This window comes from Pholcus phalangioides, unplaced genomic scaffold, assembly GCF_987345545.1.
Source record: "Pholcus phalangioides strain wild (caught in Gottingen) unplaced genomic scaffold, Ppha-v1.0 ptg000022l_1, whole genome shotgun sequence".
NCBI classification, from domain to species: Eukaryota; Metazoa; Arthropoda; class Arachnida; order Araneae; family Pholcidae; genus Pholcus; species Pholcus phalangioides.
In genome coordinates, this window is record NW_028301615.1 from 2235981 (window position 1) to 2262644 (window position 26664).

Consider the following 26664-nt stretch of genomic DNA (forward strand, 5'->3'; position numbering starts at 1 on the left):
TGTGTCCCCGTATTACGGGGCATTCTAGTATTTTCAGTTGTTTCGAATTGTGTTGTACATTTGTCCAGTTTTTCCAGCGGTGCTTATTAAAATCATGACTAAACAGCGTTTTCATTATTATTTTGAAAGTTATGGCTATAAATAGAAATATCTTACGTATTTGTCGGGTTCAACTTTTTTTCCTCGATTTTCAGTGATTCTAACTAAAAATAAGGATTTTGCGGACTTATATGGCGACGTCCCGTATTTTACAATATTTAAGATCCAAGTTCCCTTTATTTTTCTCAATGAAATATGGTCATTTTGTTTTCGTCAAATACATTTTTGTTTACTGTGATTTGTCATAGCTCTTTGTTTCCCCCACCTTTAAATTATTTTTGCAGTAATTAGCAAATTTGTCGTAAATTACATCTTTTGGCTATAATCAGTGATATTTAGGATCGTAAAATTTCCAGCATTTTCTTTGATAAGGTATGGTGAACCTAATTATGGAAGTTCAGTTTTTATTTGAACCCATACGGTATTAGTAATATAAGTTACTAAACAATTGAATAATTTTTCATTCAGTTAGAATCGAATTATCAAGTCTGCCTGCGGACCAAATCTGCTCCGTGGACCATAGGTTGAGTAACGCTGCCCTATCCACACGTTCGAAGGATTTACAGAATAAGGTCTTATATACATATACGCACTTCCGTGTTCCGCAAGAGGCAGCAAGCATTTAAAACAGCATTTCTTGAACACCCACGAAAGGCAAATGGTTCAAAAATTCGGATGAGACAACAGATGTCCTAGAGCAAACAAAAACCAGACAACGCAAAATACTAGGAACTAAAAAGAAAAGGTATATGTGGGAAAATTTTTATGAACCAAAAGCATTTTTCGTTACAGAAAAAGAACTGTCCGTATAAATTAATGAAAATGTGTGCTTAAAATTTTCGTTGCGTATGAGAAACTCGTTGAATTGAAGTTCCAATACACCCATTATGCATAAAAAAAATAAGTCGTGGTAGGAATATAATCGTGCAACATGTGCCAATTCGTAGGAATTTAATACGTGCAAGTACTGGGAAAGAGGGTGGGTTAAAAAATTTGCATAATTCAGCGGTGTTTGGTCACAACATATCTCCAAAAAATGGCTTTTTGAAGTAGTAAGTCTTGCTAATTATAAGCAAGATTATTATTAATCTTAACCCCCTCCCCATGACCGCATTCAAAAATACCAATTTCTTCAATTTTTATGAATTTTGTTCAGGAATTTTTGAGACACCCTGTATATCCATATGCCAGTTATGAATTTCCATCTGATTGAAGAAAAAAACTAAAACTCAAAAATATATCCATAGAAAACCAAAAAAAAAGAAAATTATCTCACGTATACAATGGCCGTAGATTTTCAGCAAATAGTTTTTTAAAAATATCTCCATAACTACATTTCCGGCTTATTAAGAGGTTCCAAATACGGTCAAAAGGGCATGGATGTCCTTACAAAAGATGGACCCACAAAAGGCGTCGAAATCTCCCGAGAAGGAACTTTCACCGAGTAGATAATGGATTCACGCACCGAATCATTCCTTATTGGTTATTATTGTTAAGAGGACGGATACATTTTCTCGCTAATTGGCATTTGATGAAACATTTTAACCTTCTTAATCACCAGAGCGGATTCACTCTTTCATCAAACACGCTTTATTTTTGGGGAATAACTTTCTCTTCCATTGTATCACCTACTATAATAATAACAACAATAATAATAGCAGCGATTTCGATGAGCCTATTTACGGGGCACAACCTTTTTTTGTTTTCTGATACTCTTCAGGAAGAAAAAAATCCACTTGTAATGTACTTGAATATATACGGGGTTTAATTATAATCCTATATAAGCCGCTTCATCCGAGGATTAAGAGTCAGATTGTGATTCTCCACTCAGTTTGTTCAGTGCTCTTCCATATCCTTTGATCAGCTCATCGTCGTCATAATGAATACACCTAGGGTGAGTTTGCAATTATGATGTGGTTTTCAATGTGGTTTAAGTCTATCGCTCTTGTTTTGTAGCTTTCGATCTGAAATGGAGATCGATGTCGGTTCGATAACTTTAATTCTAATGAAACAAATCCTGATACTCCTTCTCTGGATGCTGAGTAGGTTACTGTTGGATCCAGATATGGATACAATAATTGACTGATATCTCGAAGACTTTTCATGTCATGGAATATAAATGCCAGTTGTTCATGAATCTTTATTATGCAGAGAGAAAGAGAGAGAGAGTTTCATTTCTTCCAACTAGAATTAGCAGCCTTGTCAGAATACATGTGTATGTAACGGTAAATGTGATTAGAGGGTCGGTTAATGCCTACGCATAATAACCGTTTATTATTCGTAATCACCAATCGTCTCGGTAGGTTTGGTAAATATATCACTTTCATCATCGATTATGTATAATAACTTACCCAAGTGTCGTTGGTAAACTTTATTTGAATGCTAAAAAAATGATCATGGTTGCCGGCTATTACACATATTTCCCAAGCGTTGTAATGAGAGATCATATATATCGGGGTCCAGTCGTAAAATATTTTAAATGGAAGTTCGTGAACACGTGGTGCGATCGTGAAATTTGTTTCATGAGAGCTCGTTATATCTGGGTGCGATCGTGAATTTCTTTGAATGAGAAATCAGGGCACGATCGTAAAATTTGTTAAATAGCGGTTTTTATACCGTGGTCTGATTTCAGAATTCGTCAAATAGGAATTACGTATTTTGGGTGTCAAGGAAACAGTTATTTTCCGGATATTGTGCTGAGGTGAACTAGGAAAGAAAAGTCATCACGTCTCCACCGGGACTCGAACCCAGGCCCTAAGACTTTTCTTTCCGAGTTCACCTCAGCATAATATCCGGAAAATAACTGTTTCCTTGATATCTCGAGCTGAGAAAAGGTCATCTATCTCTCTCTATTTCGGGTGTGTTCGGAAAAATTCGTTAAATCAGAGTTCAGTATATCTGGTTCAGACTCTAGCTCGCAAGTATGGTCATCTGAATAATAAATCTCATCACCGAAATGGGACCGATTTATCATATTTACCAACGACGTTTGGGTATTATGTATAATCACCGGTAAAAGTGATAAATCTAGAGAAATTTATCAAATTTACTAAAACGGTCAGTTATTATTCATAATTAACTGGTTATTAGGTATTATACGGTTGGTGTTTTATGCATAATGATTGGTTGTTATGTAGGTTATTCTGTGAGAAATTTTTTGCACTTTTACTTCACTGGGTATTTCCGACATTTCTGATTGTGCTTTGCATCGCACACCGAAGGTTGTGAGCACCATTAATTAATCTACATGAAAAGACACTTGAAACAAAGTTGGTTTGGTACAACATACAATGCGTATGAAAAGAATTATAGGTTCCCCACGTTCTTGGGGTTGATGCCGGTCGTTGCGGTAATTGAGAATTCCAACCGTTAAAGAGAAATGTTGCAGAATTTTCTCGTCCCAGGATTGCGGATGAAATATTGGACTCATTCGGTTCCGACGGGACGTCTCCGACTGATTATATCGAATTGCCTGATTTCACACTTCAGATATTCGAGACTTGACCATTCCTCTTCTTCCACAGGCCCGGACTACGTGCTTTATTTTAAAGTTATTATCACATAGAAGGGGGATCCCCCCCCCTCCCTTACGAGAAAAAAAAACAGTTGAAATTTCCGTCGCTATAGGGCGCTGCACAAAAGTCAATTACTAGAAATATGCAAAATCCAAGTCGTATAAAATGCAGGGAGTACGATTAAACAGCTCATTTCTGAAAATTTTCCGGTGACTATCGCTCACGTACAGTTTTCATTGTGATGAAATTATTGGATAAAGCACTGTTGGTGAAGTTGTTTTACATCGTCCGAGAATCGCGGGTAAAGCTTTACGAACGTTTTGGAGAGAGAATAGATTGAAGAAAGGTTCGGGTCCAATCACTCCTGTCGGACTGGCGTACAGTGACCTATATCTACAAAAAATGCGAACAAAGTTTTTTTTCCCTGTACCAGAAGAGAAACCCCTTCGTGAGAATAAATTTTTCGCAAACCGCATTCAAATATACCATTCTTTGGATTTTTATGAATTTTTAAACTATTCGCGAATTTATGGGATGCACTGCATAATCACCTCTGCATTCTTTTTCAGCCCGTAGACATGTCAGAACATGGCACTTTTAATTGTAGACACCCTGTACAACGAGATATTTTAGCTATGTTACCTATAGTAGTAATTTCAAATCTGCATTTGCATTGGGAAAAGTGCTCGCACAGTGCCTATCTCTGTTTTGACAGAGACTTGTTCATGCAATCGGTAAGAAACGTGGAAATTATTTTTTTCAATTTTCCAGTCTTTCTGCCGAATGACAAGCCTCCGTTTACCCCAATCGAAGACCTTTATTGTATTTATTATCATCATGTTGCACGAGAAGAGTTAACGGGTCAATAAGGTCATGGCCTCGGTGGAAATTGCTCCGTAACCCGTTTGAACTTCCTGCTTCTCGCTGGCGTTTGACGCCACTGCATGACGTTGTTTCGTGATTATGTGTCAATGTTCATGCCCTCTTACAAAGCTTAGTGAACTCTGGTAGGTGTTATGTCGCCATTACGTCAGTGCGGTTAGTATTATATATCCAAATTAGTGAGATATGCATGAATCGGTATTTTTTAAATACAAATTTGAAAAAAATTGTGATGTGTATCATATAGAATCATTCATGAAATCAATGCAAAACGAGTATCTGGGTGTTTTAGAGTAATTTGCGTGAATAGTTTACTTTGAACTGAAACTTTCTAATAGTAGTACTGTATAACGTCATATGTTAAGTGAAAATTTGGTCATTTTTATCCAAAAGTCAGTCACAGTTTGTACGAAGAATGTTAGAAATGTCATTTCAATGCTTTTTATATAATAAATATGGTCATAATTTCACGAGATTTTTCGACCATAAATTTTTTTTAAATTCTAGGACTTCAACACGTAGCCTGCGGCCGCATGTGGTACTCGAATTTTTTTTTTACCCACTGACCTCGGCACTTGCTACAATACTACTGCTACAGAATGATTAAATAAATTCATGGGACAAACTCAAGATAATCGTAAACAAGCATTCTTAGTCATACATAGAATATATAGTCGAATCGAAATAGCAAAAATGGTTGGTAGAGAACGTTTTCGTCAGTGCACAACAACATTTCATAAAAAGAAAATATATTTTCCGATGTATTTGAGATGATATGTGCTATTAACCACTCGGGCATGCAGTGGGTTGTAGTGTGGTAGGCTTCCTCATGGTGTGCAATCTGAGTAACGCAAAATTTACCGCTTCTCGATGTTTGGAGCAGTATAACCTCGATGGTCCTTGCACCAATAAAAAAAACTCCAATATAATCCAAAGATGCATATGCACCAATAAAAACTAAACTTTTTTACCGAAATTTTGGTTTTATTCTTGCGTGGACCATCAAGGTCATGCTACGCCAAACAATGACAAGCCAGGCACGAATCCTCAGAAATGTATTGAGTGGCGATACATTGTGTAAGTTCGTTTTCTCTGTAAAATATGGGACATTGCTGTGACAAGCGGTACAATGACTTGCGGAAGAACAATTTATACTTGTTCAATTTTTTTTTTCAGGCCCTACTCGCTCTGATACTGCTCGGCGCCATATGCTCAGCGACAAAATACCACCATCTTCTCCACGGGCACCACCATCTGCATCATCATCCGAAATACCACTATTACTATTCTCCCTACTACCACGTCCTGCACCATAATGGCCATCACCATCACGGGCACCATCATCACCACGGTCACCACCATCACGGACATCACCACCACCACGGTCATCATCATCACCACCATCACGATAAGCACCATAAGCATCATCACCATCATCTTCACGACCACCTCCACGGCAAGCACCATCATCACCACCACCATCCGCACGGGCATTACGCTTTCGGACACTACCATTGGTAAACGGTCGTCTCTTCCTCATTGGTCGAACAAGGTCTCATCACGTGATAGTGGACTTTCTCCGAATTATGTATAAAAAAAAATTGGTGTAGCAAAATATCAAAGATGGTGTTTGCATGTATATCCACGAATCTCCATTAATAAAAGCATATTTTCAAATCATTCCGTGTTATTCTCAGAGGCGGATTCATGGATTTTGCGCCCGCGGGCTACATAAACTTCACTGCTTCACTGCCCTTCTCCCCTCCTAGACTAATTTTATAGGCCACTCATTCCTCAAATTTTCTGCCCGGGATTTTTGTAACACACTTGGGGCAGATACGCTTCTGTCTCCAAACCATTCCTCTGGTCACCCTCATGCTTGCACACTTTCTTGGCCACTCACTTGCCTGGTACCTCGATCTCTAGGTCACTCCCATACTTACTTACACATTCTCTAAGCCGGGCAGGAATTCAGGGGGGGCAAAGGGGGATATTGACCCGATGGGAAATTTTAGGCGGAAACACAAACACCGTTAAAAAATGATCGAACTTCACAGTGGTGAGTTCGTAGCGGTTGGGGGAAAAACCATATTTGCCTCCCCCCCCCCCTACACAGAAGTCCTAGTTACGATCCTGCTCTAGATTATTCCTATGCTTACACACTCTCTAAGTCACTCTATCAGTCTCCCACTAAGATCTGATCCCTAGCTGTTTAGGTAATTTTTTTTATTACTCCCATGCTCACAAAATATCCAAGTCACTCACTCACATGGTCCGTCACTCTCTAGATCACTCTTTTAGTTGCTCACCGATATGGTCCATCGCTAGCTAGGTCATTCTTTTGTTCCGCTCACTGATATGATCCATGGCTCTCTAGATCACTCTTTTGGTCATTCTCATGCTTGCACACCCTCTGCATCCCTCTTTAGGTCAACCTGGTTCCCCCCACTCTCTGAGTCACTGGTTTGGTCACTCACGTGCTTGAATACTGTCTTGGTCATTCACGTATTTGCACACTGTTTAGCTGACTTTTTTTGGCCACTCACTAACTTGGTCTCTTGCTCTCTGGGTAACTCTTTTCTGTTCATTCACATGCTTGCAAACCCTCTAGAAGTCCAGATCACTCGTTTTGTCTCTCTCCGACCTAAACACAGGCGGATTCGTGGTTTTACCAACTGTGGCTACAATTTTTACGCACTTTACCCTTCTACTAGTTTTTTTTTACCAATAATTCCACAAATTTGTCCCCCCCCCCCGAATTTTTCCGGCTTTGGCTGTAGCCCGTTAAGCCAACGCCATCTATAGCTAGATGTAGTTATAGGAGGTGTTGACTAAAGACCCCACCGTAAACACATCCCTGTTCATTTTATCAAAGTGGGGAAATGAGGACCGTCATTTTTTGTTCACTGATCACACACAAGAAGCAGCCTGCTCATTAGTAACCCTCATAAATCGCTCGTATCCACAATGGATTCGTGTCATTGAGAATTCAAACGATAATATAAAAAAATTTGAATATGATCTTTATAATCGTTTAGGGAGGTATGTGTGTGTATAGCAGCTTCGATTCCAACGATAAGGAAAATCCTTATGCTTCAAATGATTAATTGGTTTCAATCAACTCTAGGCAAGGTCATCATTCATCGTGGACGCCAACTGGAATCACACAACATAAGGCATCGTGAACCGACGATGATCACGTTTCCGACAACCTGTTTCGGTTTTGAGCCAAGGGAAAATTACAGAGGGCCAAGGATTCTTTGCAAATGCGATTAAGTTTTTGCTTCAATAACAACAAAACTTTTCTCTCATTCCGAATCGCGACCTCGATTCTTAATCTCATAATCAAGCTATTCGCTGGACCGCCATTCTCGTTCTTTAACATTATTCGTTTTCACCCTTTTTCCCCGCCCATGCAGTGTCTTCTATAATCGAGCAGCGTTCTTCAACCTTTCTCCCACTTGCGGACCGATGACATTAAGTAAAACAATTTCACGGACCGGCATAAACGGGAGAAATTATTTGTGAATCGGAGGGGAAAAAAATAGACGGGAAATTTACTAATTATATTTTATCAGCGAGCAACATCGTTTAGCTGAGACCCCTGCTGACACCTATCAAATAGAAACAAAACTATTCGTCGCAATTCTTCAACTAAAATTGGTTGTTGGTTTTAAACGGGTGTGAAGCATGAAAAATAAATAATACGTGGTTTATGCCGTATATGTTTTCTTATTTTTGTTTTCATGCTACACTGCTGGCCACCCAAATTGCAACACCAAGAAAGACAAGAGATATCGCAACAATATTTATTTTGTAGATAACATGTTGACCAAGCATCAAATGATTAAATTTATAGACTTCTGTGAAGTGTGGTTCCTGCCAAAATCAGTAGCCAGAGTAGCCGCCATTGTTGGAGATCACCGCTGCCACACGCCTCGGCATTGATTCAAAGAGACTTTGGATGTGTTCTTGGGGCACAGCAGACCAAGCAGCTTCCACGCGTTGCCAAAGTAGATCTGGTGTGGCAGCTGGGGATGTAATCTGGATCAATCGTTGAACAACCATGGACCACATGTTTTCTATCGGCGAAAGATCCGGAGAGCGAGCTGGCCAGGGAAGCAAATCAGTCTGGCGATTGACGAAGAACCTTTGGACAATGCGTGCCACGTGTGGTCGCGCATTATCCTGTTGAAATATGGCTGTGGGCAAGCCCTGAAGGTAAGGAAGGACAACTGGCTCCAACACCTCGGAGATGTAGCGCTGGCTTTTTAAAGTACCGGCAATGCGTACTAGAGGAGTGCGAGAGTGATATCCAATACCGCCCCAGACCATAATACCCGGTGCAGGACCAGTGTGGCGGTGCATAACGCAGCTGTTCAGCGTCCTCTCTCCACGGTGTCTCCAGACTCGAATCCGACCATCGTGGTGTTGCAGACAGAAGCGTGACTCGTCAGTAAAGACAATTTCATTCCATTGTGCCGTCCACATCCTTCTTTCATCGCACCATTGGCGGCGGAGACGTCTGTGGTTCTGCGTCAAGGGTAGACGAAGCAATGGACGTCTTGCGGACAGACCACTCTGCTGTAAATGGCGTCGAATGGTACGCGCAGACACTGGATGATGCGGTACAGACTGAATGTGCTGTGCTATCGTTCGTGATGTGGCTGAGCGATCCGTCACTGCCATACGCACAATACGCCTTAATATTATAAATAGTTTTGTTCTTATTCTTTAGATGGCAACAGGCGTCCCAGCGCAAATCTTCTTTATTTTAAGCAATATTCATGCGCATTTTTAAACAAAATATAGGAACAGGAAAACGAATAGAATTCAAACTCTCTCCTATGTTTTATAGGCAACATAGTTTACATTCTGGCATTAGCATTTTATTCATAAAGTATCAATATCTGCATTTTCATTTTCGCCAAGTTTTTATTTGGTTTCCCGAGGAGGTGTATCTGGTAACTGCCGAGGTTAAAATGTACTTCCAGCCAGAATTAGCATTTTTTTCATAACTTTCGCCATCATTCAACGATGTGAGAGAATGCACTACGTTCTTTATTTCTTTCAAACCGAGCATAACTCAAGTCTATTGCCATGGGAAATTTACGACCGAGTAACTTCAACACCTCCTAGAGATAGAAGGCCTCTATGACGTCAGTAATTAGTCCAGTTCCACCCACAATATTCAAGGAAAAAAATTTCCTTTTCCTACTCGTGCGAATATCATCGTTCTGCGGAAAGGGGCCATTCAAGTATTACGTAAGCAGATTTTCAGTCATTTTTTATCCCCCCCCCCCCCCGTCAGCAAAACACTGATCCCCTCTCCCCCTGTCAGCAAAATTTCGTCAGCAGCTTAGGATATTTCATATCTTCAAAAGGGGGTGGTTGAAACCAACCTTCAAACACCCCTTCCACTTGTCATCAAAAGTCAGCAAATCCGAAACCCCCTTCCTCCTCCCCCCCCCCGTGATACTTGAATGACCCCAAAAGAAATGAGCGGGCTCAGAATTGACGATTTCTATGCCCCGCATCCAATCACTATGCGGTATTTGTGAGCCAATCAGGAAGATTCTACGCCAAAATAAGAAGGGGAATAGAATGCCGTGTTTCAAAATGTGGCAAACTTGCTAGGTAGTCGGAATGACGTTTATGGCAACCCGTGCGGAGGCCTTCTATCTCTAGGAGGTGCTGGTAAGTTGCGCCGGAAGTGTGAGTGTGTGTACATAACAGTCTGAGAGCGTATATAGTGTTGTGTCTGATGTTTCAGAAGTGAAGCGCAATGATTTAATATTTATACCGTTTGTAGGAATGTTGCTCTCTGTGGCGAGACTTTTTAACGGGCAGATCGGCTCGCATCTCGAAGTTGGGAAGAAAACCAACTTCAGCCGACCACCACTGCGACGACGGTAGGGTTTGAACCCGGATCCTCGCGATGCGAGTCCGCCACTATGACCACTCAACCACCACAACGGCAGTTTGCACCTGCTGAAAATCGTAAGAAAGCTTACTAAATTAAAAAATATATGGCAGAGTGAAGGGAGGGGGGGGGGGTTTAGTGATTTCTAATGACTGCTTAAAGGGTTAAATGACCCCACGGCACAGTTCCAGATCACTGAAGCAGCCCGCAGCAAATTTCCGGATCGCAAAAGGGATATGCAGTACATTTATAGGTCACTTAAGTGGCCCGCGACATGTTTTCAAACCAATGAAGTGGCCCACAATGTTGAGCAGTTTTGCTTTTGAGCCTTTCAGAAAACAACGAAAACGATGGGATCGTAGCTGTGTCAGCTCGAAGTTCTTCCCCCCCCCCCCCCTCAAAAATAACAGCCTCTCAAAGATATTAAAAAAATTATTGGTGCACACACACACAGTTTTCCTTTAATGTTCCCGATAAAAACCTCTTTTAAAAGCCATTCAGAGAGGCTCATACGTTTCCATGACATGACGCTGTTTTCTTAGATTATCGATTCGAGTTTTGTGTCTACAGGTAACATAAGCATAACATTAAGGTCATGTTGTAACACAAGCATTGTGTTGTTTTTCCCTATTGTAACAAGATGATTGATCGTGTCACGTCAGTTCTTTTCTAGAAATAACAGCGATACATCAAAAAACTATGTAATGTTTGCCAATAAACGGTCACTTGACAGTCACCTTTTCGTAAATATGATCGAATAGTCATTTCCTGAGAACTTCCCAAGTGCACAATGTCCCTATATGCAATGTATATGATTATGAACCTCAAATTTATCATTTTCATATCCAGTCAAGTTTTATTTATGTTTAGGCGTCTCAATACACGTTACGAAACGTTTCCTGTTTAGAAACAAAATGTCTTTTCTTTAATATTCTATCAGATATCGATTGCCTTCTTCGTTATCGCGGGTGTGTTGCTTAATTATTAATTACTTCATTAGTATATCCGTCTTTTCATGACATTTTCTTCGTGGAACTTAACAGAATTGCGATAATCCAGATAGCTTATCGGAAAAAGTGTGCACTCTTGGGCGTCACATTTTTTTTTCTATGCCATGCCAGGCAGGCCACACATATGAGATATGGCAGGCGGGTCTAGTGCCCTGGGCTAGAGGGGAGGGGGGACGCCGAATTCTTTGTACGTTATTCTCTTCTACATTATACGACGGTGCAAAAGTAGATGCCAGCCGCAGCTGACATTTTTTACTGTTAAAAAAAGTATAAAAAATGGGATAAAGCAATGGTTTTAATAAGCTATGTGGCCCCTTGCGGCCATGGGACATTCTAAAGGGGCAGCAGTTTTATAAGTAAAAAGGGAGCCGTAGAAGTTCATTAAAGGGCCAACTGTGTCCTGTGAAAAATAGCACAAATATGAAGTATTTAAATGAAACACATGACAGGAAAAAACGGACTACTTTTAGAATCCTATAAAGAAATCCGTAGAGAACCCACAAGAGAGAGGCTGATGGGTATCTAGGCCAAGGGATGAGCAGGGCCGTCTTAACAGAATCATGAGCTCGCAGGCAAAGTAATTTGCTGGAGCCCTACATAGTTCAAAGTACCTTCCTACTTTGTCCCCTGAAAATTTACATAGTTTGTCCCGAAAATCATAGCACCAAATCTCATTACTAAGAAGCCCCTCTACGCACTTGAGGCCAGCAGACCATGCCCGGTTGGGCCCTGTTTTAAGACGGCCCTGGGTACATATGTATGGAGATTAACTTTTTTTTTATAAACAATGTTTTACGTTATGAATTTACTCATGGATTTTTACGTTGAATCATCGGTCGTCAAGAGACAGGGGGCTATAATACTGCACACAGGTATGAGTATTTACTGACAAATCATTTGCAGACCTGGTCTATCTCCACTGAGACGATTTACTACCATTTTACGTCCGAAGATAGAAGTGGTTGTGTCGCAATTAGTTATTAGTATTAGTAACTGCGCATTTAATATAAGTTTCGTACTTGTACGTGTATGATGCTGTCATCCATCTTCTAAAGATAAAACTGGCGATGAATTAATATTCTTATGCTTGCAATTTTTAATTTTGCACACACATGAGTGTGAAAAAATTAAAACTATTTACAACGGAGAAACCGTCTTGGTACAGCGATGCTGACGAGCTGCGTCACGTATCTAAGAAACATTCAACGACTGTCATGATACATTAATGTTCACGTAATTCGTCTAATTGAGAAACATTCAGGAGTCGTTTTATTACAGTGATTTCGATGAACCCCCTGTCTCTTAACTGAGAAAATTTCCACGTCCGTCATGTTATGCATGTTGACGAAATCTGTCTGGTCCCTTATAAGCGCAAAAAGCCATCATATGAGATTGATATTGACACCAATATCGTCTCTGATAAACGTTCTGGGTGGTCTTCTGACATATGCTGACGACCCTATCAAACCGATGACGACCGATATCAAATACGGTGGCATTTGGAGTAGTGATGTAACAGTAATGTCGAGGACCGTAATTGCATGTCGAGGAGACATTCATAACGTGATGTTACAGTAATGTCGACGATTCTTATTGCATATCGGGGAGACATTCAAATTCAAAACCGTTATCCGGCAATAATGCTCACGGTTCTTATTGCATGTCGAGGAGAAATTCAGAGACGTGATGTTACAGTAATGTCGGCAACCCTTACTGCATGTCGGGGAGACATTCAGAGCCGAACTATGACAGAAATGCCGCGCGATGACCATTATTGCATTTCGAAGATACATTCAGAACCATGATGACAATAATGTTGACGACAGTAAGAAGAGACATTGAGAGCCGAGATGTAACAGAAATGCCGACGGCCCTTATTGCATGTCAGGAAGGCAATAAGAGCCGTAATATGACAGTAAAGAGAGGAATGTAGAAGAACTGGATACATTGTGGAGATAAATTGGGAGATATTAGTGGGGGGGGGATACAATTTGGAAATGTCACTTTGAATGGTACAGTAATGTCGATGACCCTTATTGCACTTCGAAGAGACATGGTGCGACAGTAATATAGACGACCCTTACTGCGTGTCGTTGAGACATTTAGAGCCATAATGTGACAGTAATGGCGAGGAACCCCGTCACACACCTCTGATAGGCTTTGACAGATTTCTGAACAGTGAAGGTATTGAAAGTCGTAAATTGAAACTATAACTATCACGCTCATGACAGTCCTTGTGTCGTCTTGAACGCAGCATACGTTATAGGTTTCCAACTGGTGTTCCGCGGAACTCCCCTGAATTTAGATTATAAATTATCTCTTTTCGCCAAAACGAGACTAAAAACGTGTTTATAACAACAAATTCCTGAAGAGGAAGCTCGCGAGATCTCTCGGTATAACGTCACAAATTTTTTTAGTGAACAGAAACAAATTATAATGGCTACGTTATATAAAACAGCGTTTAAAAAATATATGAATAAATTAGCTTTTTTTTCACAGCGAATAATTTTTCGTTTGAGAACTCATCAAGGATGAATAAGCTCGTCAAGGACAATTTCTCCTATAGCGGAGCGTTTCTCGTTATGTCAGGGGTACGTTACCGGAAGAGTAATAATGTCGTGTTATTCTTCTCGGTCTGTGTGTGCGAGTCCAGTAACCTTGGCCGATTTTATTATATCCGAGCCTCAAAAGAATATGATTAGATGGGGTTTTTTTTTTCGGTTTCTGAGAAACAAATTGGTTTCTTCAGAAACAAAAAAAAAATCTCATCAGGTGGTCGGCCATATTGGAAGGCTTAAACAGGCGCCTCCCGATTTCCACAAGAAAACGAGTTGACTGGACAGCTTCAAGGATGTTAGCTGGTGTTGTTGGTACAATTAAAGCTTGTGGGAGGGGAATGGGAAAGGTACGTACGCATCTAGATAATCCTTTCACGCGGATCTCATCCAAGGACATGGATATTTACATACGGACCTATAAATACATGGCATAAAGAATATTCGAAATTATTGTCAGAGATTTCCTAAGGATATCTGTTCATTCAAATCATCATCATGAAAGTTTTGGTGAGTATTCGTACCGTAGTCTTTCGAACGCAAATCGGAATTTTTAAGTGATTTAATTTTTGTTACATATTACCGCACACATTGATGTATTTCCAACTCTCTCTCCAGGCTATCGTTGTTCTGAGTTGCCTGTGCGCCGCAGCAACGGCCGCAGTCGTGGCGCCGCACGTCGCACCGCTCCTAGCAGCAGCGCCGTTGGCCCCAGCGCACTACGCACCGCTGCCAGTTGCCAGAGCTGTCAGTTATGGAACCGCCATCAACCACGGAACCGTCCTCCGTTATGGTCTCGCCCCGTACGGTTACAAATACGGGCTCGCACATCCCGCCGCCGTCGTCAACTACGGGCTTCACCCTGCGCCTCTTGCCTACCATGGCGTACATGCTCCATACCTACTGTGATGAAACTGGAGAAATGCGTAAGAGCGGTAAGTAAGATATTTCATAGGTTGCCACTCGCTCCATTTATCGTATACAGATTATCTAGTTCATAAACATTTATATACGTATTGCGTGCTTAAGATTTGAAAGCATTTGCGAAATGATTGTCGCACTAACGTCTGGACCGGAATTCTATAAAAAAAACCCGCTTATATTCCGGTGAGATGACATTAGCTCTATCGAGCACAAGTCAAACTTTGTTGAAATTTGGTATAAATAGACGTATATGACAGCAATTTGTACCATGCAAGAGTTTTTTTTACCCACTAATGACCGAGAGTAATGCTTACGAGAGTAAGAAGGTCCAAAACTGTCGTCATAACATGGCACTTAAGAGGAAGTCAATATCATGTACGGTCACCTCTTAAACCTCTATCCCACGACGTTTGGTTCCAGACCCAGGGTAATATAATTAAGGTAAAAGATAATAAAAAATCTTTGTTCGACATAAACCACAAAATGTTTCCAACAACCGCACACAGTGAGCCGTCATGTTATTAATGAGATAGTTGATGAGTTCCTGTGACAGTCGCACCCCACTCCTGAATCAAAGCAGTTCTTAGCTGTTGGGGGGGGGGGGAGGTCCCAGAGGCGGCCCTTACCAAGTGCATCTCAGACGTGATCAATGTGTGTCATTCTGGCTAATTCCTCTACTGAATATCCCCACTCTGAAGATATTAGACCACCAGTTCAACTTCTATTTGGACGAGTGCTGATGGACGTGAAAAAATGAACAGAGAATCAGCTAAAAGTCTCATATAAGGGGCTTTAACACCTTTCAATTTCCCTGAGCTGTCACAGAACCTCTATTTAGCATATGAAATAATGCGCTCAGTCTAATGTGACTACAACAATGCGAAAATTAGCCTTCTGACTTGTCGTCTCCGAATTCGGAAGACAGGTGGCGGCATGCTTTTCTCATCACCGTTAGGTAAAAAACGCATGTACATCATGTTCCGGCATGTGCCGATCCGTTAGAAATTGCCCAAAGGAACGTTCACGAGGTGCATATATGGTTCAGTAGAAGTGGATTAATGTTCTGTGTAAAACACAGTGGCCAATTTCCCCAATGTCAGAGCAGTGGTATCTGATCCCAGGCTCTTTCCTGGTCAAAGCAACTCCATCTAACGTTTGCATTGCATTATTATTTCACTACACATTTTTTATTTTCAATTATGGTTCAGTATCAAATTAAATAAGAAAGAATTTTGAGAAATTTCGAAAAATATGTTTGTTCTTTTAATCTTGAACATCTTAGCGCGCCATTGGAATGTAATTGTAAATATTATTTATAACTACTTGTGGTAACTCAAAAATTAATTTAAATGAAATCGAAGTAAAATCTGCGCCTAATACCTTGGCCTATGTTGCCGTTATTTAACTGTTTGGCAGGATTTCATTAAGATGAAACCGAACTATCTAAACATTTCTTGCTTATTTGCGCCTAGTATAAATTACGTTGGCCTAGGATTACTACTACTACTACTAAACTGAACATGCACCTCGTACGCATTCCTCTACGGAATTTCTAACGAATCGGCACATGCCGGAATGTGTGTTCTGAGTGTATGTGTGGCCCTAACATATTTATGTTGTCGAGTTGCGTTTGTTTTGTGTTCATGCTGCCATCTGGCTTTCATTTTCTGAAGTAAAGATGAAAATGCTTTAATTGTCATGTTTTGTCAGTATCGTGATGTAGACCTGCCTGCTCTCTGCGGAGAGACTTTTTCAGGCCTAGGATTACTGGAAAATCAGCCAGGACTGGTCCTTCCACTCTGATCATCTAGCCTAGGACAGATTGGTTTCAAACGCGCAGGATGGAATTCAATTATTTATTCCCAAAAAATTCACCTTAAAAATAAGTTTCGATCATTTCTAGAAGATTCCTGATACTGTATAGTGTTTATATGACGGTAGTGGTCCTCAACCCGGTAGCTGTAGACACTAGATCCTAACCAGATCATGGTCTGCCGGTCTGTCTCAATGAGATTTAAGCAGGTAGTCGAAGACCTGGTCTATGCAGGGCAATGTGCGTGTATATGTTGCTTGTTTTATGTGAAGCTTATGACCTTTTATGAAACCTTATGTCGTTTCTGTGTAATGCTTGTTATAGTGCTTCCATCTGCCATCAATTTTTAAACTATGAGTAAAAGTGAAATATAATGATTGAATAATTCCTCAACACACGGGAACGATATAAAAAAGTCGTGTTGGGGTAAATTTAGACGTGTTGAGCACATTCTGATGTAAGAGAATTTCTATTAACTACGACTTAAGGTGATCTTAACAGAAGTAGGTATTCAAAAAGTGGTGTCTTGGGGTCGTAGTGTGCAGATCTCCTTAAAATAGTAGGATGACGCATCTGCCATTTTCGAGAAGAAATGTGACGTCAGTATCATCGCTATAGCCACTTGCTGTTCCCTATCATGCCATTTTAAGTGGCAAATCGGTAGTTTTTTTGCTCAAAGATGGGGGACAATAAGTCCGCTCTCCTTTATAGAAGTCTTTGTGGCAGTATTGGGATTAGGCAGAGGCGTATGGAGGACAGCCAACCCACACGATCAAAAATTTAAATATTTTTGTAAAAATAAAAAAATATTGAAGTATTAAAAAAGTCTTTTTACACGGTTTTAATTTCTTTTAAATCAAAATGCTTGTTTGAAGGCATCCTGCACCCCCGCCCTAATCGTAGGTTCCGCGTACACCCCTGGAAGTAGGTATATTTGCTATGACAGAGTTTTCAAATTGTAAAGGTCCTCCCTTTTTGAAGATAAGAGAACTTCCGAATTTTTTAAACCACCCGGTGATGAACGTTTTTTAAGCTTAATGAAATATGGGCATTGGAGAGGTGACAGTGAATTTTGGGAGCTCGGGGAAAGCAGCTACAGTTCGAAAAACCTGTGCTATAAGAAATTTTATAGAAATTTTCATGTTTTACTTCCAGGTTATAGCAGAATGATTTTTTTCATGCCACTTGTAAGAATTATCATGAAGCAAGATCATTTCACACACAATGATTTCCTGACGAAGTTCTATATGTACACAGAATGGCAATAAATACAAAACATTTTTACATATTTTTCTGTGCTGATTCTGTATTGAATTCATTTATCATAAAAAAGGGGGGCTTGGATATTCCATGTAAATATCGATAAATGAACAATTTTAAGCAAATAAACAGCCGTATACTCTGCGTGCGTAAAGTATTTATTCAAAAATAGGATTGCTTAACAACGCATTATATATATATATTATTTTAGTTTCACAAAACTACTTTTTCTTAAAACGCGCACCAAACGTGTTTGTGAAAGATTTCTTTTCAGGAGTGATTGTGAACACATGGCGATTTATATAAATAACATTTTGCATATACGTTTCATAACACAGTCTCATAAGTGCTCTTTGATATAAGTATGTAATAGATAGGATATACAAGGTCGGTTCTAAAAATCAATCACACACTTCACAAATTATAAACTCAACCAGTAAACATGCGAGAGAGTTGTTAACAGTTAAGTGCTTGTCTCGTAGCCATTTTCTAGGAAAAAGTTCAGATTTTTACCAATAGATTCCGTAATACAAATCATGCAAATTGCATAAAACAATTTGATACAAACAGTTGCACATCAGAGTTTAAAATTCTTTTCATCTATATTTCAATGCGTACACCCTTTATGTGTGGCTCGAGCCGTATATGTATCTGCTAACATAAACTGCTCAGTTGCTCGAGTGATCAACCCTTTGTGGTCCACTAATTTTTTTTTCGGTACTTTACAGCGCAACCATAATTACGGGAAGGCCCCCGGAAGCTAGCTTTTTAAATTTTTTGAATAGCTTATGAATTTTGCTAAGAAGCCGAGCTTACAAGGGCTTTCTTGTAATCGTAGGCTACTACTAAACCAGACATGCACACACATCTCGTCCATATTCCTCTGCGGAACTTCAAAGGAATCTGTACATGTTGGAACTTGTGTACACGTATGGTGAACCTTCCGTGAAGTTCGTTTCTGTGTAATGCTTGTGATGTATAGTACTGCCATCAATTTTTTTTAAACCGAGTTTTTTCTCAACTCATAGTGAAGTATAATAAATGAATACTTATACCGTACCATTGTAGGGCTGTTGGTCTCTACGGCGAGACATTTTAAAGGGGAGATCGGCTCGCATTCGCGCCTCGAAGTTGAGAACCGCATAAAACCAACTTCAGACGGCTGAACCACTGCGGCGCGACGATGGGATGTGAACCCGGATCCTCGCCCGTCACTATGACCACTCGATCACCACAGCGGCAAGGCTAATAAAGTAAGCTACTGTTTTTCTTGATGTCGATTGCACCTCGACATAGGACCGTAAAGGGTTAGTGTCTGCACGTGATTAGTGTCAACCAAATAAAAACGATAAAGCTCCATCTATGAGAGAATCGTAGGAAAAATTCTAACATGACAAGCATTTTACTGCACTCCCATAAGCCAATTTGATTTTGTGTGTCGCGAGCATTTGTCCCACCCTGTATACAAAAACAAGTGTTCAGTAAAAGCACACCACCAACGATAGGGCATGAACAGAATGTATGCGGATTTCTGATCGAGTCGTACGGATTAGTTAAAAAAAACCCGGGTATTCAGGTTTTAACCTGGGAATCGTGGCACATTTTTTGGGGGGTATTTAATAGTTTTTCAAATGAATTCGTTGCGTTCACTTCTATAACGAAATTGTGGTAAAAATGAAATAGCATAGAATCGATTTATGTATCAAACTTTGGAAGACATTCCCTCTCGTGATCTGAACGTAATCAATTATGGTATTTATTAACAAGATTTTTAACGATTATAAATGGACTTATTAACGCAGGGTCTTGACTACAATTTCGATGCATTAAACCCTGAATAATAGTCAAGTCGATATGGGGGACAAGCATGATTTTAACGCCCCTATAACTAAAATTCAATGGGTTTTTTTTTTGTTCCTAAAATTTGCCGATTTACTAGTACAGACGTGTACACTGGTTCTATTATTGTTCGAAGGGCAACGATTCAATTTTTAAATGTCTCGTATTCAGTTTTCAACTACGCGTATATTAAAAATGTAGTAAACCTCGCATCCAGAACTAGTGATTTACGTATGCACAGTGGCTCCTAGTAACGATGGAATATACTCGGGAGGCCTGGCACCCATATTATGTTACGAGAGCCGAGGCAACCCCCCACTAATAGTTTCTTTAGTAAGAGGGCACAAGCAGCCTGATCTCCAGAACGATGCATGTTCAAATTTCTTGGAGACCCAATGGTGTATTAGCGCACTTTCCCAATATGCGAAAAAAGGAAGTTATACGAGTTCAAAGCGCCTTTCTTCCAGCTCACTGACCACGGTTGGTTTCTGGAAGAGTTGATCCGCGTGGGGTGCAGCCATGAGGGGCGCCAAATCAGGGGTAAGGGAAAAATTTTGGAAAAAGTTGAATTTCAGACAAGCAATAGGTGGATTGGTTCAGAGAAAACCAATGTTAAAATTAGTTTTCCCGGGTCACTTAACTGACGAGGCTTCTACGCCGGAGGGCGCCAAAAGATGTCTCGAACCACATCTGCCCTTCACAACCCTAATGTTTAGTAGTCTTTTCAGAAATTGGTTCATCCCAATTAATTTCGGATAACGGAAGTTCTATTGTAGTTATTAGGGGTGTGAGATAGGAAGCGGGGTGTGTCCGGTCCTTCAATGTAGTTATTAGGACAGCGATTCCAATGAGAATAACGTATTCAAAATTCTATGCTATAGATATCGAGGGTGTCATAACAATGAGTTCGGAATACGTGGTCTAGTCGGGTCCATAGTTTAGTAAATTTACATATTGGTGACAAATATATGTCAAACTTACGGCGATATTAACCCGTAAATACAACATCAAAACTCCTTTGAAAATAGTTTCAAATGTAGAACCACAATGTATGACAAATAAATTACACAATCAAAGACTCTTTCTGAATATTATGCTAAGGTGAACTCTAAAAGTCATCGTCGTCTCTGCCGGGAATCGAACCCAAGTCCTCTTGCAAAACCAGGTAGGGTCGTACTTCTAGTGATGTATATGGCAGCGCACTTACAAGACCACCCGGGCTCGATTCACGGTGGAGACCAAATGGCTTCCGAGTTCACCCAGCTCCACTTATAGAAGGTAACCTCCGCACGAAGCTTGTGACGTCACTGAAGGCCATCTCATCTATAGCTATTGGATATAAGACTCCTTTATATACAGGTTCTGATTGGATATAGCAGGGGTCGACGCATGCGCTATCTTTACTATTTTTTTGTAGTATATGCAATGGCTATAGATGAAATGCCTTCAGTGACGACACAAGCTTCGTGCGGAGGCCTTCTATAGGGAGTGTTGGTTCAACTGGACATAAATCCAGAAAAGGTCAATTTCCTTGATGTGTATAAATAAGGCTGACATTACACTATATATAAAGTTTTAGAAAAGTAAATTTTATAAAACAAAAATACAGCCATTAAGCGCATCGGTTACTTTGAAGCGAATGTAACCGATTCTCTCATTGGTTGTTTTTTTTCAAGTTTTTTAAAACGTATTTTATCAAACTGTCTCAAATTATACAATCGTCAAATAAGAACCAAAAGATCGCCAAACTGGCGACCGCTGTCGAGGAACAGCTTTGTAATAATAAAAGGGTTAACACGAACGTTGAAATGGAAATAAAAGTCAAATTTGTCATACGTGTATATTCAACAAATTTATACTGTAATTGCGAAAGAAAAAAAAACCATATTCATATATATATAGTAGAAATTCTCTCGCGTCCTTTACGAACATTATATACGTGTCCCTGTATAGACATTTTCCATGTACATAACTTCAACATTATCAATATTATTCTTCAGCAGCGGTTTAAACATTTTCATATATTTCTGATTTTCGGAACATTTCGATCATAGTATCACAAAATATCGCACGAAAAAATTAATTTTTCCTTCCTATATAAAAAACGTCTTTGTTTAAAAAGATAAAAGCTATCTCATTCACGTATAAAAAAACATCGATAAAACTTTTCAAATTTCCGTGTTCCAACATGGAATGTTTTCTTATCCATGACTAAAATACAACACTCATTCCTTGAATCAACATCAATATACTAGAATCTTTTATATAATTCGAGAGACATAGTAATGCTAAAACACATATACAATGGATATGTTGGAGTCTAAAATCGATGTAAAAGCCTATAACTTCTTAAAACACTGGCCTCTCGAGGTTATTGTACAGAATATAGAGGGAGTCCCGTAACGACCGCATAATTTCTGGAGAACCATCCTAGCTACGAGTAGATGAAGTGATAAAAGAAACCTATCCCTTCAAAAAAACCGTGGGGTCAAACAATGTTATGACGTCGCAAGTATACATGCAATTGGAATCGTAAACAAAATAACGAAGTCGCATTACGAAAACGAAAGTAGAATCAGTGCCCTACCAATCGATAACGCCACCGAGTGACTTGCGTAAGCAGTAAAGCCTGCGGATAGATTAAACAGGTTATCGGTACTCTACCGCCTACGCAAGTCGCTCGGTGGAGTTATCGCGATCGGTAGGGCACAGATTCCAATTTCGTGCACCAGATACATCATAAAATTTTGTTTATGGCCCATAGTTTTCTAATAGACTGGAAACAAAACTTCATGACGTCAAATCAGGTGCACGAAATTGGAATCTGTGCCCTACCAAATGACGCCACCGAACTATGAAGTCCACTAAATGAATATTTTATACCTAGATTTGTCAAAAGACATCACAGCAGCTTAAAGAGCCGGGATAAAACCTCAAAATTAAATGAAACAGGTTATCAATGTTCTACCGCCTACTCGAGTCGTTCGGTGACATCGATTGGTAGGGTGCTGATTAAAACTTTATGCACCTGGTAGTCAAAATTTTGCTTCCTATTCCATCAGAAAGCTATGTACAATAAACAAAATGTAATGTGCACACCGCGTACGCTACACAAGTCACTCGATGGCGTGTGGCGTGATCGATTGGTAGAGGGCCGATTCCTATTTCGTGCACGTAATCTGGTCAAAATTTTGTTACACATAAAGATCGTAGAGGTTCTTCGGACACTATCTACTCCAAGCGAGGATAACTTCGAAGTTATTCGTTACTAGATACCCTGCATACACACACTAGTATTATAATACAATTCACCTGAATATATCTCTGAATGTCTAACTCCCTAAACACTTATGGCACCAATATTTATGGAAGTCCCAATATCGATTCTAATACAGTGTTATACTGCAAATGTGTAGATACATTTCTGTAGAACCAAAATGGTTCCGATGTGTCAAGTCGTATCAATCATTGAATTATTGTGTAATGAATTTGAACTGAATCGAGGGCTTTAAGATTCAATGACGTCACTAGCAGAACCCAAACTTCAAAAGCCGTGTGATTCTCGAAGGATCGTCGATCAGTGTTTGCCAATTGGACAACAGATTGCAAGTGATCAAATCTGAAAACTAACTAAACACCGAGACACACGCTACGGCTACAATCAGTGTCGAAACTAACTTGTCTCGTGCGCGTACCAAATTTAAGGCATTTCAGTGATAACATCGAAAGACTACGGTACAACAAAAAGCAAGTGAAATGATTCGAAAGCCTGTGGAATCGTCTCAGCCCTCCAAAAAAAGTGCAAATTATAATTACAATCAATAATAGTCCTTAAAACCAAGTGCGCGTCCTTCACCCAAAACAAATGAGACTAGATAGAGTTGATACAATCGTTAATGATATACTGTAATAGTATTGCACTGATGAATTTCGTTGTATGTGATCAGTTGTCGAACGGACAGTCCAAGATGATGCGATCGTTGAGATCCTGAGGAGGCCTGTAGTTCAGCAGGACCTTACCCTTGAATTCGCCGGGCGGAATATCTTCGTTTTCAGAATAGGTGTGCAGCTTACGGAAGCTCTCGAGCTGAAATTTTTAACAAAAATAAATCTACCATTACTTTCAAACACGTGAATTTTAATTTCACTGAAAATATTTTCTGTAATGCGGTTGCCAATTTTTCGAACCTTAGGCCGGGATTACACTATAAAAGTTTGATAAAACATCTTTTATAAAACAACCAACAAACGTATCTTGTTCATGTATTGTTCATTAAAAGAATTACTGAAACTTTACACTTTTAAGTTAATTTTATAAAACTTTCATAAACTTGAAAAATGTCACCAATACGATTGGTTACATTCTATAAAATGGAATCGATCTTTATTGGTAGTTAGCTTACTGGTTGTTTTAGCTTGAATGTAACCGATAAGCTTATTGGTTGCACACTTAAGTTTCATAAAAAGAACTTGATGCAATCCCGGCCAATATAATGAGATCGGTTGGAAATGAAGACGCTGTATATCGGTGGTCGCCTCAAGTTCGTTAGGAAAAATATATCCTCCCTCGGATTCGAACCTGGGACAGCCACCTTCACGGTGATAGACAAGCATCTTACCACCAGGCCACTCGGGCCCCTATCCCATTAAACAAAAAATTCGTTCTCGCCTTTCTCCACATTGGAGATGGACAGGGTTAGCTTGCTGCAAGTGTAACATTTCTTCAAGTTGTCTGACGCTCGATCTCCATCACCGCCTCCTCCCAATAAGTGGCTACCACCGCAACTAAACCACACATGCACTTCTTCCATATTCCTGTGGAACTTCGAACGAATTGGCCCATGGTGATATGTGCGTATGTGTATTGTGTACCTAACGAAGGTTTTTCGTGCTACCATCTATTTTTCGAATGAAGTGCAATGATAGAATATATTTGTACCGTTGTAGGTCTGTTGCTCTGTGACGAGATTTAAGCTGGTGGTCTATGCCCAAGTCCTCCTTTCGAGTCCACCTGTATTACGAATTCCTGTTGTGGTTAGTAAACTGAAGAATTTCAGTCCAAGCAACAATATTAATTACATGAATGTTTCTCATTCATTACTTTGCTAAACATTTATTTTACCGGAAATAGGAAATTTAATTTTCTTTTGGCTTTTTATAATGAATATTTTTCCAGTTCTTTTCGGACACACAAATGCATTTTTTATACATCATTTTCTCTCCGTTTTAAGTCAAAACTCCTCTGATAATGAGCATATCAAACAAAAACTGCAAATAATGTTCAAATTTCTCCACGGACCACCCAGATTTTCCTCACATCACCGGTTGGCAATTCAAATAATTGTACCATTTAAAAGTCAAATGATCGATCAGCAAAATGAATGGGTTGCACAAACCTGAGTGCTCGAGACACTAATCGGCTTCTTCAAAACGACCCAAGTCACGCTTTCATAACACGGCGGTGTAGTCAGGGAGCCATCGTACGACCAATAAGAATGATCATCTGCCAGAAAAAAAAAAAAAAAAAAAAAAAAAAAAATAGGACCATGTGGAAAGAGCATCAATAAAATAATAGACAATTAAAAATGGCTTACTATACAAATGAGTGATTACCAGGGAATAATTGGTTGAGATCGAATTCATGCGGCATTTCGGTCCTCTGTTCGCGGTAAGGAATGTTCTTCAGAGCAGAGCAGATCTTCTCTATCTCCGGGTTCGATTCTCCAAGCTGCAAAGAAATGACGTTAATTCACGATTGGCATCCCAAAACAAATTACACCCACAATTAGAATTGAGTAATCGGTTTAGATGGAGATAGATATCAATATTATACGAAAGACGCACTGAACTCACCTCTAAGAAAACTGCAATGACGCACAGCCCCCTGGGACCGCGGACAGCGTCCGAACATTTTGAATACAGATCTTTATTCCAATGCACAAAGTGCAGCTATAACAAGAAAATAAAAATTTAAAATCTTAGCACACTTGTTTAATAGGGAAAGAAAAACAAAACTGAACCCAGAAAAATCACAGGAAAAAAACGAATTTATCGAAGTTCGAAAAACGCTTGTGAACGTTTGTACTTTGTTCGTCAAAGCTAAGCTAGGTCCGCACTCACTGCGCTACGCGACACAGTAGCGCGCAAAAACTGATAGCGGGTCAAAACAGTGCAGAGCGAGATTTGAGGAGGTCGGGTCACGACCACCTAGATAGGTTATATAGGAGGTCGTGGTCGGGTCGAGTAGCATGTTCCATGTGGAGCGCGCTAGTACAAATTATTGCGCAGACAGCGTTGCGCGTCAAAAGGAAATGCCGTCCAAACAGAATGAGTCTGTTTCTTTGATGTACCGACTCCCAGTTGATCGCGCTCCGACAAGAGAAAGTATGCAATGTTGCGCTGTTCACCCTCTAAATCAAACGCGCTGTGCGCAGCTCCACCTACAAAACCGGTTTTTCACTGAGCAGCGCTGCCGGTATAGAACCGACTTTACAGGTAAATTCCAATATCCACCAACAAGTGAAAACTCGAAGTGAATTTTAATTATTCAAGTGCCAACATAATTGTGATTCTGTTCGTGTACCTCTAAACATCTGTATATTTTGTTGCAGGAAATTGGATGCGGTTAAATATGTCTAGTTGACACCCGCGATAAAGACAGTGGGTGCACAACCTTTTCAGTCCACGGACTAAATGGGACGAAATGGACTTTTCGTGCGACAGAAAGTGTATACACTGACCATATCACCCGTATATTACGAGGCATTTCCATAATTTTAGTCGTCCCAACTTTATAAATTGTCCCGTTTTCCTTCCCCATTTTCACCGGGGAAAAATTTCTAAA

General features: G+C 39.9%; 2 protein-coding genes across 4 annotated transcripts in view; one reads left to right on the forward strand and one right to left on the reverse strand.

Moving 5' to 3' along the window:
• The first annotated feature begins 14362 nt into the window (after positions 1–14362).
• LOC149069325 (uncharacterized) lies at positions 14363–18009 on the forward strand. The gene is made up of 3 exons (XM_089249865.1): positions 14363–14494; positions 14603–14919; positions 17877–18009. The coding sequence occupies exons 1-2, from the start codon at positions 14483–14485 to the stop codon at positions 14891–14893; spliced, it is 303 nt and encodes a 100-aa protein (XP_089105991.1). The 5' UTR covers positions 14363–14482; the 3' UTR covers positions 14894–14919; positions 17877–18009.
• A 112-nt stretch (positions 18010–18121) lies between these two features.
• The window catches only part of LOC149069326 (carbonic anhydrase 1-like), a 43336-nt gene continuing 34793 nt past the window's right edge, over positions 18122–26664 (reverse strand). Inside the window, exons 4-7 of one of the 3 annotated variants that reach the window (XM_089249935.1) lie at positions 25674–25769; positions 25434–25548; positions 25217–25323; positions 18122–23907 (exon numbers count right to left, since the gene is read on the reverse strand). In XM_089249935.1, coding sequence (XP_089106061.1) covers positions 23764–23907; positions 25217–25323; positions 25434–25548; positions 25674–25769 — 462 coding nt within the window. In that variant the 3' untranslated portion in view covers positions 18122–23763. Of the gene's footprint in view, positions 23908–25216; positions 25324–25414; positions 25549–25673; positions 25770–26664 lie in introns of all 3 variants that reach the window. The other 2 variants (XM_089249932.1, XM_089249934.1) reach the window with 2 other exon arrangements.